The sequence below is a fragment of the Nannospalax galili genome, unplaced genomic scaffold (genome assembly GCF_000622305.1).
Source record: "Nannospalax galili isolate Female #2095 unplaced genomic scaffold, S.galili_v1.0 scaffold1805, whole genome shotgun sequence".
In the NCBI taxonomy this organism is placed as follows: Eukaryota; Metazoa; Chordata; class Mammalia; order Rodentia; family Spalacidae; genus Nannospalax; species Nannospalax galili.
In genome coordinates, this window is record NW_008352317.1 from 111837 (window position 1) to 126407 (window position 14571).

Sequence of the window (14571 nt, forward strand, 5' to 3'; positions counted from 1 at the left end):
ATGAATCTAATGCTAAGCATTGGTCCTAAATATCTAGTAATATCTAGTATCTAAAACAGACACTCTCTAACACACACACAGAGAGAGAGAGAGAGAGAGAGAGAGAGAGAGAGAGAGAGACACCAACACAGATCAGTTTCATCATCTCAATTATGGGGAACTAGGAGATGGAATTTACTCTGTATGTGTACCACTTGGAAAAGACAGTAGTGAGCATACATCATTTCTTTTTTTTTTTTTTTTAAGTGTCATTTAAAACAACCACCACTAGGACAAGCAGTTGTGTGGGGAAGACATGAGCACTTCCTAACAAGGACTGTTCTAAATGCTGCCTGAGCCTAGAGATGTGGCCAGTAGCATCAGGCAGGCCAGGTGAGACAAGTCTCCTGTCTCACCTTCCTCTTCTGCCCCAAGATGTCCCCACACCTGCTTCTTTGTGCCTCATGGGTGAAGTGACAGACAGTCCTGTGTACAGTGCCAGCATATGGCAAAAGCCCCTATCAAAGTCGGTGTAGAGCTGGGAGTCAACCAGCCTGCTCAGAAGCACACAGCATGTGCAGGCCATGTCTTGCTGGGTCACCTTGAATGAGTATCTGTGTTCAGAGCTCAGATCAGGGGCACCAAACCCCCTTTCTTGCTTGTACTTCAGTGTGGACTGGTGGTATTCCCAGTCCAAGAGACATGCAGACACATGCTCGGGCTGTGGCTTCCCTGGAGACTTGTTTTTGCAGAATAAACAAAGGGCAGAACTGATGTCATCCACTGTTCTGGGCGAAGGTCTGCAGGATGGGAATAGAGGGCACAGTGTACCTGCCTGGCCTGCTCATTGCTCCTGATAGATGATGAGAGACTCTGCCTTGTGTTTTTGTTTTCTCTGGAAATGGGAATACCAGGGATACAATTGTCCACAGCAGGGAAGCATTGGAAAGCATCCCAGGAGCTCATGACCCCGTGAGCATTGAACTTTGCTGAGAAGCAGAGGTCATGGAGCAGATGGTCCCACCTCTCCCATGGTGGGGCCAAGGCAGCAGTCGCCATTCCAGAACTATGTTCTGGCCCAAAGAGTCCCCGTGGCTTGCAAGCAGCCTATTCAGATGTGCTCCAGAGTCTAGGTTGGTATGGTTGGTGATCACAGTGAGGTGTCTGATGCAGCTGACAATCAGGAGCAGTGGAGGCTGAGGTGGTCAGGTGCATCTCCTTGTATGCCAAAATGCAGCATAATCTTCACCAGCTACACACATAGATGAATGCTGCCTGGGGCCACCAAGCTGCCAGAGTCTGGGTAGCTGGATTTCATTATGCAGACCATCAGTGGGCTACTACCATCTGCCATTATACATAGCATCAGCAAACCAGGGCCTCTGAGTATCTGTAACAATGATATGAAACAGTAATTTGAAGTAGACATTGGTAGACATTCTAATCTGTATCCAGAATACCTTATAAAAAATGAGAAAGGGCCTTTACAAACCACGAGTTATACCAGACCCTGCCTGACACCAAGCCATGAGTTTCCCAAGTCCCAGGAGCAAACACCTGCTTTCCTAAGGAAACCAGGGCACAAAGATGGGCAGCTTCTTGGTTAAACAGCCTGGTTAAACAGGCTCTGTCCAGAAGGATAGCCCCAAAGCCCTCTGAAGGAGGCAGGTCCTTCTTCACTATGAGGAGGCCTGGCTCAGAGTTAAGGACAATTTTTAAGCACTCCAAATACATACATTATATAAGGGATTATCTATAAGAAAATGTTCCTTTAAAATCTATTTTCAAGACCTGTAGCCACCAGAGCTTTATAGGGCCAGGCTTCTCTTTCCTCTCTCATTGAGGACATCTTGAAACCAAAGTTAAAAAAAAAAAGAAGAAGAAGAAGGAAAATAGGATTTTGGACATATGCAGCTAAAAAATGAAATTCTTTTAATTGTTTACTTTGTAGAAAATAGAAAATTTGGCAAACTGCTGATGAAGAAACTGACAATTTTGCTCTTTAAAAAAGGTTTTTATTTTAGAAACCAAAATTGGAATTTTAGGAAGAAGACATTTTATTTTTGAGATAGTTTGGAATTTTTTTACAAATAAATTCCATGTGTGATGGTTTATATTTAAGTGAGATAAACACATGGCTGTCTGAATCCCAGCATGCTAATCTACAGGCTGCAATGTACCTTGCTCACTCACAGCAGGTTCTAACAAAGACAGGGATGGTGTGGTCTCTCTACCACAGGTGCTGGGAAAGAGTCCAGGTGAAGCCTGCAGCTGACTCCTTTCCCTAAGAAACTACCAGAGTCACACATATTCTTTTTTCTTAGGTGACACCTGCCTATTTCCCAATAGAACACTCAGCTGCATAGGACTGCAGCAGATGACCTACAGTGGAGGCATGGCCACACGAGGTCACCAAGATCCTGCTTGTTTGCTTTCACTGTTCCTGTGGGCCAATGTCTTATACTGAAAAGTGAGAATTGTTCTGTTGGTCAATATATTTGGGCCCTAAAAGTAGCAGCTAACTCGTCAGTGCCTTTAGGTTAGAACTTCTGACACATAGTTAAATAAACATGGGAGCTGGAAACATAGGATTAAGATTTGGTTGTTAGAGTCTAGCCAGCACCAGAAAGGTCAAAAATTAGGGGACCTGGTTTAATGGGTCTTACTGCTTAAAATCACAGGGTCGCTAACAAAAGAGACACCTATGGTGCCTCAGACTCCATTTTATGGGAAATGCCTGGTAACTTTTCAAAAGACAGACAAAATATATCCATTTAATTAGATACTTAATAAGAAATTTAGAACTCAAATTCGTGAGCATAATTTCATGTGTTAGAGCAAAATCCAGTCACATGTAGTTTGGGGCTGACGACTAGCTTTAAGTTTGGTCACATTTGTAAGTCCACAGCCTTCTGATCACGCTGTACTGTGCAGTCAGTTCACACCTCCAAGATCTCACCATCCTGGTGTCTGGGCCTCCACAGCTGCTGCTGCTGCTTGACACAGCCTCACTGTGGTATCTGGTGATCTTGGGGATATTCACATCACAGATGCAAGTGATAGCTTCTGGTATGTTCTGTGCACAGGAATTCAACCAACTGAGGGAAGGAGTTGAGTCACACATAGCAAACCATTGCTCAGCTGCTTCTAGAAACTCACTTCTGGGCCTGGCTTAGTGAGGATGTTAGGATAGTCCCTGGAGAAGGTGAACCCACAATGCTCACATATGCTGACCACAAGGCTGGCTGTGCATCTAGCACCAGGTGTTACTTCTACAGGTAGTGATGACCAATTTCAAAACAACCACTCGGGTGCCACCATTCTTGTCACTTACTGGTTTGTGATCATAGCAAGAGCCTTCTTTTCTTTCCAGTCCTGAATTGAGTAGCCAAGTGCTTCCTCTTTCACGGGGCCCTCAGAAACACCTACCAGATGAGAATATCTGACTGAGAAGGACAGGGTCTCAGCTACAATGAGGCTTCTCCTTCTTGGGCCCTGCAGCCTTGAGGTTGCCCTTTCTGGTTGTGCCCCTAGCATCAGCCTTCTTAGCATCAGGAAATCTCTCCTTCATATCTAGCTTCTGGATTTTCCGCTAGCCTTCTTCCAGATGACAGGAGTTTTCTTAGTTTTTTGTTTTTTTTTTTTTTTTTTTTTGGTCTTTTTGAGACAGGGTCTCCCTGCAGCCCCAGCTGTCCTGGAACTCACTATGTAGACCAGACTGGCCTTGAACTCACAGAGATCCACCTGCCTCTGCCTCCCAAGTGCTGGGATTAAAGGTGTGCACCACCACGCCCGGCTAGTTTTCTTAGTTTTTAAGAGAATTTTCTTTCTAGCTTCTATGACTATTTGCAATTTGTTCTTCTTTTCTTTTCTCCAGCCTTCCCTGCCGGGGATCAGTTTCTTTTTATCATCAATCTTTCGTTTTGTACAGGCACACAAGTGAAGAAAACCAATATCAACATCAAGGCTATTGAAAGATTGTTGGGGGAGGGGGACAGGGCATGAGCTGGCCACCTCTCAGAATCCTGCTGGTAAGGGCATGGGTCCGAGAAATGGTCAGCCTTTGAAGAGGGGGGTGTCGCAAAGAGAAATAATTTCCTGCCCAGGTTTTTGTTGGCAAGGAAAGGCATGAACCTCCCAATCCATGCAGAGTAGGCCACAGTGAGGTGCAGACTCCACAGGCCCAGCATGCAGAACAGGCACGTGTGTATCTCGGGAGGAGGGCCATGGGAAGGAAGTGAGCCCTTTGATCTGAGCCCAGAAGTGCTTTCTTATACAGCCTCATGTGTCAAGTATAAAAGGCTTAACATAAAAATAGATGTAATATGTTTCTCTGACCTGAGAAAATGTTATCTTCAGAGTTTCCAAACACCCCCATTTATTCCCTTTCATCTTTTAAAAACGTTGCTTTAGACCCAGCTCCTCAGCATATCCCTGGCCAGTTAATTCATCCAACATGTTTTATCTTGCAGTAAACTGTCACACCCTTACTGGTGCAAGGTGCCGTGTCTCACCTCATCGGTCACTGACAAGAAACAAGCAGAAACTATTCTCTAAGAAACTCCTTCTGTCAGGTCCCTGAGTGCTGGTTAGAACTGTGGTATTTGCACACAGAGAAGAGTTGAGAGTCTGTCTTCTTGGGAACGAGTCCAAGATAGAACTAATTCTCTGCCCTAACAGTTGGAAGACAAGATAATAGAGAGTCACTTAGGGACTTGGTTGGGAAAGTTTAAGAAGCCCTCTAGTCCAGCCTTCTGTCTATTTCTGTGAAAGTTCCCTGCAATCCAGGACCACTAAGCTCTAACCCTTGTTTTCTGCCCTGCCAGCTGCTTAAGCCTTCTTTCTTTTTCAAATTCTCTCTGCTGCAGACTCTTCATCCCACCTCTTACCCTCTAAATCATTGTTTGGTTTCCTGGGGGCCAGTTTGGAGGTGTCTGTGCAGAGTTAATTTTAGGGAGGCGACCACACTTGCACTTGACTTCAAGTGTGCATGGAACCCATTCTACCTGGACGGTGCTGGAAAGTGAAGCAATTCTAAGTCACTCCAGTGTTTCTGCATGCTGAGTCCGTTATAGCAGTCCAGCCAGAATTCTGACTTTGGCAGGGAGGGGAAGTTGCAAGGCAGACAGTTGGACAGACTGGCAATTACCAGAACAGCAGCCCTGGGCTTCCTGATACTGCAGTGTGGTTTTACCTCCTACTCTTTTCTGCCAGTGTGTGATGTGCACCTCTCACTGTCCCCTCTCTGGATTGTTTCAGAAGAGGCAGACCATTACAGCTTTGGGGCAGGCACTCTGTCAAGGAAGAAGAAAGTGCTGGTGACACTGAGGGATGAGGGCCTGCGCCGGCGCACCCACCTTGACATCAGCATGCCGCATGACTTCCGCCCTGTGTCCTCCATCATTGATGTGGACATCCTCCCTGAGACACACCGCCGAGTGAGACTCTACAGACATGGCTGTGAAAAGCCCCTGGGCTTCTACATTCGAGATGGCACCAGTGTTCGTGTGACCCCCCATGGGCTAGAGAAGGTACCTGGCATTTTCATTTCCCGAATGGTGCCTGGGGGCCTCGCAGAGAGCACAGGGCTGCTGGCTGTGAATGATGAAGTCCTGGAGGTAAATGGGATCGAGGTGGCCGGAAAGACACTGGATCAAGTCACAGACATGATGATCGCCAACAGCCACAACCTTATTGTTACTGTCAAGCCTGCCAACCAGAGGAACAACGTGGTCCGTAGCAGCCGCACATCCGGCAGCTCTGTCCAATCTACAGACAGCACCACCAGTCACCACAGCCTGCCAGCTGCCCATGTTCTGCAGAATTTCCACCCTGAGGAGATGGAGAGTGATGAAGAAGCTGACATCGTCATTGAGGGGGCCCTGGAGCCTCAACACATTCCCAAGACACAGGGTGTACCTCCAGGCAGCCTCTCAAGGGCCAATGGCACCAGTCTTGCCCACAGGCTGCACAGGGACCTGGCCCTGCATAGCTCTGGGAGGGAGAGCAATGGAAGCCTCCACAAATTTCTCAGCTCCCTGAAACCAGAACCTCGCAATAGCCTGATCCTCCCACAAGGAGGGGTGGAGGAACACGGCCCAGCTATCACACTCTAGGGTTCAGGCTGAGTCCCAGACAGACGGTGTTTCAGCAGGACCTGAGGTGGAGAGAGTATTGGGATAGCTGGTGACACTATTGGATGTATAGTGACTCCAAAAGGAAAATTTCCAAAGGGAAATATTTTTAAACTTTTATGCCAATTTTAAAAATAAGAAAAATAATTGTGGACTTCATCTCCCCCCCCATTACCCCCACAACCCTCTTCTTTATTTAAGTTTTTGGACAGAAATACTGTCTATTTTTATAGGATTTTCTTCTTCCCCTAGAACTTAAAATATACCCAACTGCACACATTGGGCCAGGCCTGAGTATAGTCCCAGTGCTGTCGCAAGATGAAAGAAGATACCTAAGTACAGAGAATACTTTATTTCAATTTTTTTAAATGCTTCATTTTTAAAAATGAAGCTTTATAGATAACTTTTTAAAATAATAGAGCCTCATGTTTTTAACTTAGCTCACACAAAAACATTTTGTGATGTGTGAGCCCTCTACTGACCCACAGTGTGGCTGAGACAAGAAGATAGGAACTGTCTAAGGATGGATACTCACACCTATGACAGGTTTCATCACAGAGGAAGAATTTCACTTTTCACATTGTTTGCAGCCAGTTCAAAAAGCCAGTACTCAAGAAGCACTGGGCTGCGGTGCCTTTTGTCTGTACAGCTATCCCAGCCTGTGACACTCAGGCAGCCCTGCTGACTGGAAGGTGAGGCTCAGTGATGCCATGTGGGATTAAAAGCCGATGTTTACATCAGTGTTTTCTTTGGGCTGACTGGCAAGGACAGTGTTAAGTTGTCTTCAGGAGAAATGAGAGATGAGCAACACCACAGCCTCTGAAGCCCCACAGCAGTGGGGTGGATGTGCCTGTTGCTGGCTTTGCTTCTAAAACAACCAGTTCCTTTTATAAGGCAGGGTTAGAGCATACTAATGCCCATTCCTAGAATAGTGCTCAGTGGCAGGAATTCTCTTCTTTTAACTAGAACAGGCCTGTCAAAATGCAATGGTTTTTGACAAATATTAACACTTTCCTTTAATCCACTTAAATTTTTTATGAAGTGTGAAGTGTGTTTTATATTTGGATACAGTGTCAGGGAGAAAAATGTCACTGAGAGATTTAGTCACTGAGAACAAACTGATCAAATGAATCCTTTATATAAATACAGGGTTGTTATCTTCCAAGCTTTCCAGGTGTGAGCCCCACCCTCTGCCCTTATGGTCTAGCACCACCTGCTGGTCAGAGGCAGAACTGCCCTGATTTCCTGTCTGATGGAAACAGTGCATCTCACATCTTCATTTGTCCAGAATTTGTTGAAAAAAGTTCATTCTTTTCCATTTGGGAGCTATTTATTGGGCTGAAGTAACTTTTGCTAAGTATTTGTTTCCTGGGCCTATGTCTGAGCTTCTCTGTGTGCAGTGATTCATTAATTGCTTATTCCTGAGTACAAAATGAGTAAGATGCTTCCCTAATGTCTCAGAGAGGGACCAGATCCACAGACCCATAGGGAAAAGCATCTCGTATGTTACTGAAGGAGTTTGAAAATTTTTTTTTACTAAGACAAGTATTATAGAACCAAAACTCTGCTCAGTTACTACCACAAAGAAATGTTCTCTGGTAAGTTATGGCTGGGTATTTACTGTCTGTTGGATAAGTGGGTTTGCTACCAAGGAGAAAAGTTATATTTCTTATAATGTTTTAGGTTGTTGAACAAATGTGAATCAATTTTTCAAGAAAAATAGTCTCTGACCTTTGAGCTGTTGCCTGTAAGAGGAATTACATGCTGTTCAGCAGTTACTTGAGTGTATTTTTCTACCAAGATCTATACTCCTACCATTTTATTTCTTCTTTTGAAAAACTCTCATTATATATTAAAGTTTTTGGTTTTATATATCAGAGAATAAAAACTTTCTTGCTTTTGAATTAATAAATGTGTTACTGGTGTATTTCAGTTGTGTTCTGAATAAGGGCAAGATGAAGTGACCATCAGAAGGGACTGACTGGCATTTGTCAAGACCTTCCAGTTTTTTTTCCCACTTAACCCTTACACATTCTCTGTAAGTATTATCATTTACATTTTGCAGAGAGAAAAATGGACCCATGCTCAGAGAGACTGATAGGTAGTCTAGAATATTCCTTTGATGTCTGTTTGGAAAAGTTTTTCTGAATTCTTACAGAGCACCCCCTAAATTTGCCCTGATTTGCAGAGTTTTCATTAACATAATTCTGACATTACTAGAACTATAATGCTTTCATCAAGATTCGCTCATATCACAAAGCCCATGTTGGCCCTGAGCACCAATCAGTAATCCTCAGGAGGTGCCTGACAGGAATGTACAGGCAGTTTTCACTGTATTAATCTTCATGTGACCCTTGATTACAGCTAGGGAAACACAAGCACCTGAAAAGTTGATCTTTACAGTCTGATGCAGTGGGGTGGCCAGGTAGGTGCTAGCATTGGATACATTCTCCGAAGTTGTCAAGTTTCACAACCACTCACACGACACAGTGTGAGGAGCAGGTGCTTGAGTGGGAACAGAAGCCACACGCCTGGCCTGAGCATCCATGGCACAAACCAAGAGTATAGATGCTTCCTGGGAGCCAGCTTCTAGCCAATGAAGAGGTTTTGATCACAAGTCAGGGAGGTCATTTAGTGTCTTTGGTTTTATATGAAAGAATCTTAGTGGTTTCTATACAACTGAAGAATGAAGAGTTTCTGCCAACACAGATCTGACTGCTACTTGGGGTTTTTAAGAACTTCAGCTATCAAAATGGGCTCAGTTTTCCTTGATCATATCTGTGGTGCCCATCTGTTTTCTTGTACGAACTATGATGCAGTCTTACCACTTGCTCAGAACTTATCTCCACTCTGTTCATAGGCATCACTAGTAAAGTGTTTCTTTTGAAGAAGGTGGTTAACTTATAACACAGTGAAGTTCAAGATCATCAAATCATACTCACTGGTCACCATGTGGTTCAAAATGCAAGCTACAAAAACTACAGTAGCAAATTGGGTGGAGATGAGTTTGCCACTGAAGACAGCCAAGCATTATAAGGAAAGCTGTATGATCCTGAAATAAGCTCTAGTTCAAGAGGGTGAGTTCTTTGAAGAGCATGTGCCATCTGATAATGAGAGGAATAAATGAAATCCATCTTTTCCCAGGTCTCCTTTACTGAAAACAAGTCCCTACACTGTCACCTCAGCAGCGAGTCAGTATTTTTTATTTTTTTATATTTATATTTTATTTTTTAATTTTAATTTACATTTTCCACCCAACAGCAGTGTTAAAAAATATGATGCATGTGCTGTTATTTTTCCCCTGTATTCACATCTTGAGGCTGAAGAGAGTATCTGAAGCTACGTGGTGGGCTGTGAGAAAAAATGGGTACTTGAGTGAAAAGACGTGTTTTGTGTAAATTTGGAATGGAGAACATGTCAAGAGCATGATTTTTTAAAACTTATTTAGGCTTCATTTTTGTAAATACTTTGTTATTTTTATGTGTATGAGTGTATTGCCTGCATGAGTGCTGTGCAATACCAATACCCACAGATGACAGAAGAGGGCTTCAGATCCCCTGGAACTGGAGTTAAGGATGGTTGTTAGCCACCATGCATGTGCTGGGACTTGAACTTGGGTCCCCTGCAGGAGCAGCCAGTGCTCTTAACTGCTGAGCCATTTCTCCAGCCAGATTTGGGCTTCATTTTAAACCTTTATTTTAAGAACCAGTTATTTCACTTGACTTTCTAGTTTCAGAGAAGAGAGCCAAGTCTGCCAAGTATTGAGGGCTCAGTGTTGGAACGGCTGTGCTGGTTGGGGTGCTATATTCATGGGGATGACCTGTTGCACCAGAGGCCATTTTTCCTTGCCAATCCTGTCCAAATATGTCACTATTCCTAGTTACTCATCACCATATAATTGGCATTAATTGGAAACTTTATGAAATGGGACAGTACTGTTTAATTATCTTTCATGTAACTTAAGCATATACAAATAATATAGTTGGATCTTTTTGGTCTTGTGTTGCTCTTAAAAAACAGAAAAGCAGAGTATTTGATAAGTAATTTTCATAGTAATTGTGTTTCTTTTCATGTTTTAAGCTAAGTTGACCGTGTAGAAGATAATTGTATAAATGAGAGCATACTGTTTAAACCCACAGCACTGCATTTAGGAGACAGTGGAATGGACTGTCAGTGTGCACCCATTCAGAAAACATTTAATTTACATCTGTTCTAGAAGGGAGGATGAAGTAGCTTATCTAAAAATACTGCTTTGCAAAGCACTACAGCTCCCCCCAGCCTTCCACTGATTTGCCAATTCTGATGAGCTAGTACCATCAAAGAACTAGGTCTCACATTAGCATGGTCTTTGCAGATCTTCCCATAGAAGCTCGGCTATTGAAACTGAATTGTCCTTGGTACCTTCAAGTAGAAAGGATTAGATTTTATTTGGGGTGTTATTTTAGCCTAAACTTTATGACATTAACTAAATTATTATTAACCACTCTTGGTATATTGTGGTGGTTTGAATGAGAAATTAGGGAATAGGCTCATGTATTTGAACACTTAGTCCCCAGTTGGTGGTGCTGTTTGGGACCTTTAGGAGTTGGAACCTTGCTGAAGAAAGTGTCACTAGAGGAGGGCTTTGAGGTTTTATAGCTTTGCCCCCCACCCCATGTTTGTTTGTGTGTGTGTGTGTGTGTGTGTGTGTGTGTATGAGATATCATCAGCTAGCTTCCTGCTCCTGCCACCATGCTTCCCCTGCCTGTTGCTCTTCTTTCCAACATGGTGGACTCTAGCCCCTCTGGAACCTTAAACCAAAAACAAACAAACAAAAAAAACACCCTATTTTTTGTCAGGGTATTTTATCACAGCAACAGAAAGTAACTTATACAGAAATTGATACCAAGTTTGGGATGTTTCTGTGATCCACCTGACTGTGTATCTTTTATGATTTTGGACAATTTTGTGGGATAGTTTGGAACCATGGGCTGGAAAAGCCATTGAATGTTGGAAGCAGAGCTTCATGAGCCATTTGTACTGGGAGCTTGGAAGATAATGGCAAGATAATGCAGACAGAGGCCTGGTTTGTGGGGTTTCAGAGAACAAGGACTATCAGAAACAGGGCTAGAACCATTCATGTGATAATTTGGCAAAGGATCTGGCTGCATTCTGCCCATGTCTTGAGAATTTACATGAGACTGAATTTAAAAGTAATGGACTTATTTCTTTGGCAGAGGAAATTTCAAGACAGCATAACATTGAGTTGTGGAAGGGTTATTACTGATTACTCTTACACAGGTCTACAATGAAAAAGGACAAGTTGGGCAAAAAGAAATTTTAAAATGCAGTTTAAAGAGGAAAAGAGCAATAGGAAACAAAGTTGCAGTCAAGTCATGCTCTAAAAAAGACATTGTAATTGGTAAAGAGATCAGCACCCTTAAAGAGAAGTCTCAGGCTTTGCACTAGAACAATGGGAAAGGTACCCTGAGGGCCAGTCCCCACACATCTAAAACTCTAATAAATGAAAGGAAAGCACCCAAGAGGTTTCTCCTAGAAATCAAATATGTGAGGAAATGTTTTACCAGCTTCAGCATACAGAAGCTGATATAATTATGGTCCACAGGGAAAAGGGTCTCTCTCAAGCTGCCACCTGAGCTTGGCAGTGTCATCCTTGTGGTACTGGTTTTGGAGACATGAAAGATGGAAGAGGGTCATGGATTCTTCCTCCATAGTTTCAGAGAGCCACTAAGGCCAGGTAATGTGGCAGAGTTGGAGTCTCTGTGAGGAGGCCCTGAGAGGCTATTTTGTGAAGCTGTGAAGGTGAAGCTTGGGTTGCAACGGTGACCCCAAGAGGCTGGTGGAGATGCTAGAGTCATGAGATATTTGCTAAGGAGAGCTGCATACAGGGGCATGGAATCAGCCCCAAAAGAGATGCATGTTGCAGGCAGCAAAGCTGGAGGGATGGAACCATCTGAGCCATTTGAAACTGAAGCCCCAGTTACTGGAAATGGAGCTATAGGATTTACTGTTTGCTCTAGTGGGTATCAGTCTTGCTTTGGTCCAATCCTTTTTCACTGTGCTCCCATTTCTCCCTTTTGGAATGGGACTGTGTGTTCTGTGCAGTTGTATGTTGGAAGTATGTCATTTGTTTTTTGGTTTCACAGTTGAGATTGCCTTTAGCCTCAGTAGAGACTTTAGACTTTGAAACTGTGTTGAGACTGTTAAAGACTATGGGAACTACTGAAGTTGGACTAAATGAAATGTCATAAACCTCTGGAGACCAGAGGTGAAATGTGGTGGTTTGAATGAAAAATGTCCCCCATAGGTTCATGTATTTGAACATCTGGTCCCCAGCTGGTGGTACTGTTTGGGGAGCTTATGAAACCTTTAAGAAATGGAGGAAGCATGTCACTGGGGAAGGCTTTGAGGTTCTATAGCTTCATCCCACTTCTTGTTCTCTCCTCTCCTCTCCCCACCCCCTCCTGTGTGTGGATGAAAATGTGGCCAGCCAGCTCCTGCTCCTGCTGCCAGGCTTCCCCTGCCTGCTGTCATGCCTTCCCCCCCATAATGAACTCTGTCCCTTTGGAACTGTAAGCTAAAATTAGCTCTTTACTCTTTTAAGTTGCTTTTGATCATGGAATCATACCACAGACCAGAAAAGTTAACTAATACACTAATATTTGCTTTTGATGTACTAGGTAAAAGTAAAATTGGTTACTTGTTCTAGTGTGTGAATAAATGCTTGAGTTCTCAATTCCCAGGTCATTATATGTCAAGAAATTTTGTTAAATTAGTGAAATCTTTCTGTTGATATTAGATGTGACTTCTGAATACAGTTAAGTTCCTCTTACTGGGCTTTGGTCTTGTGGTTAGAGGCAGAGGTAGCTGATTGAGTAGATATATTTCCTCTTAATGAACACAATTCTCTATTCAACATGAATGAAACTTCAAGCAGATCAAACAACATTCATTCCCACTGATTTTCATGTATTTCCTTTGATGATATGCAGGTTGTCAGGAGCATGCTGTACCTATAGTGTTATGTGCATTTGCTGTCAAAATAAAGTATATTTTGTCTTGCAAAAAGAGGAAAAAAATGGAAATGACCCCAGACATAGTCAGGCTCTTGTGGCAAGTTGCACAAGCACCAGCTCTTTATGCATGCTCCTGACAACCTGCTTATCATCAAAGGAAATACATGAAAATCAGTGGGTATCACTGATATTTAGCTGTTTAAGCCTTCCCACGGCACAGGCTCCCTTCCAGCATCCTGAACAGCTAGTCTCCACCTCAGTCAATCCCTGGCCCTCACAGCCTCATGGTGTGGCCCCTGCCACATCCTCCAAAGCAGTACCCTAAGGCTCCCTGATGTTGGGGACAGTACCCCCTGGATAAGTTCTGATGGCCTTGAAGTGACAGCTATTTCATTCTTTATCCTCTTGGGATTATGTGGTGGTTTGAATGAGAATGTCTCCCATAGGCTCCAAGTATTTGGACATTTTGTCCCCAGGTGTTTGGGGGGAGGTTTTAGGAGGTGTGGCCATGCTGGAGGAAGTATATCACTGGGGGTAGCCTTATAGAGTCCTTAAGCCTTGAGGGATTTCCAGTCCCTCTCTGCATCCTGTGCCTGCTTGAAGATGTGAGCACTTAGCTTCTGCTCCTCCTCCAGCCACCTCTGCAGCCATGCCTCCCTGCCATGATGGACTCTTGCCCCTTTGCAATCATAAGCTAAATAAACTCTTCCATAAATTGCTTTGGTCAGTATTTTTATCACAGCAACAAAAAAGTAACTAATACAGATCACAAAGCCAGGGTGCACAGGTTACTTTGAAATGATCTGATCTTACCACCTCTCAACATCACCACATTGGAGCCAAGCCTCTGCTTTCTTAAAGCAGCCCTAACTGGGCAACTCTGGTGGGGTAGAGACAGGAAATGGAAGTGTGGGCATGAATAGACTCGTAGACATCAGGGCGGGGCAGAGAGACAGCACTGCCTCAAGGAGTGATCATTTGCCAAATGCACATTTCCTTGCTTGGAAAGAGGGAAGTACTGCCATTGGGGCAGAGCCCAGAGAATTGTGTTTGTCCCTCCAGAGTGGTGTCTCCCATGAGCTCAGAACCTTCTACTAGTTCCCATCTCTTCAAAGTCCCACCACTTAACATGACCACATTGGAGCCAAGCCTCCCAAAGCCAAACCACAGCAGAATGCCTGACTCTGTTTGGAACCTTTGAAAGGTTTCTGAGAGACAACAGGGCTTTGTGCATATACATCTATGTGTGTATACATTCATGTATGGTAGGGGTGTCCATGTGTAGTATGTCTGTGTATTAGCCTTACATTTTTTCCTATAATGAAAGTGGTTTATGCTCATTTTGGAAATTTTTTAAGGTATCAAGTGATCAAAAATGAAAAGCCTGATAGGAAATCTCCCACATAATTTCTGTTAATATTTTCATATTCCTTTATTTAGAA

General features: G+C 43.5%; 1 protein-coding gene across 1 annotated transcript in view; it reads left to right on the plus strand.

Moving 5' to 3' along the window:
* Positions 1-7940, plus strand: part of Pard6g (par-6 family cell polarity regulator gamma) — an 81868-nt gene extending 73928 nt beyond the window's left edge. The window contains exon 3 of the mRNA XM_008849244.3: positions 5239-7940. Within this exon, the coding sequence (XP_008847466.1) occupies positions 5239-6095 (857 nt within the window). The 3' untranslated portion in view covers positions 6096-7940. The remainder of the gene's footprint in view (positions 1-5238) is intronic.
* Positions 7941-14571: the final 6631 nt, after the last annotated feature.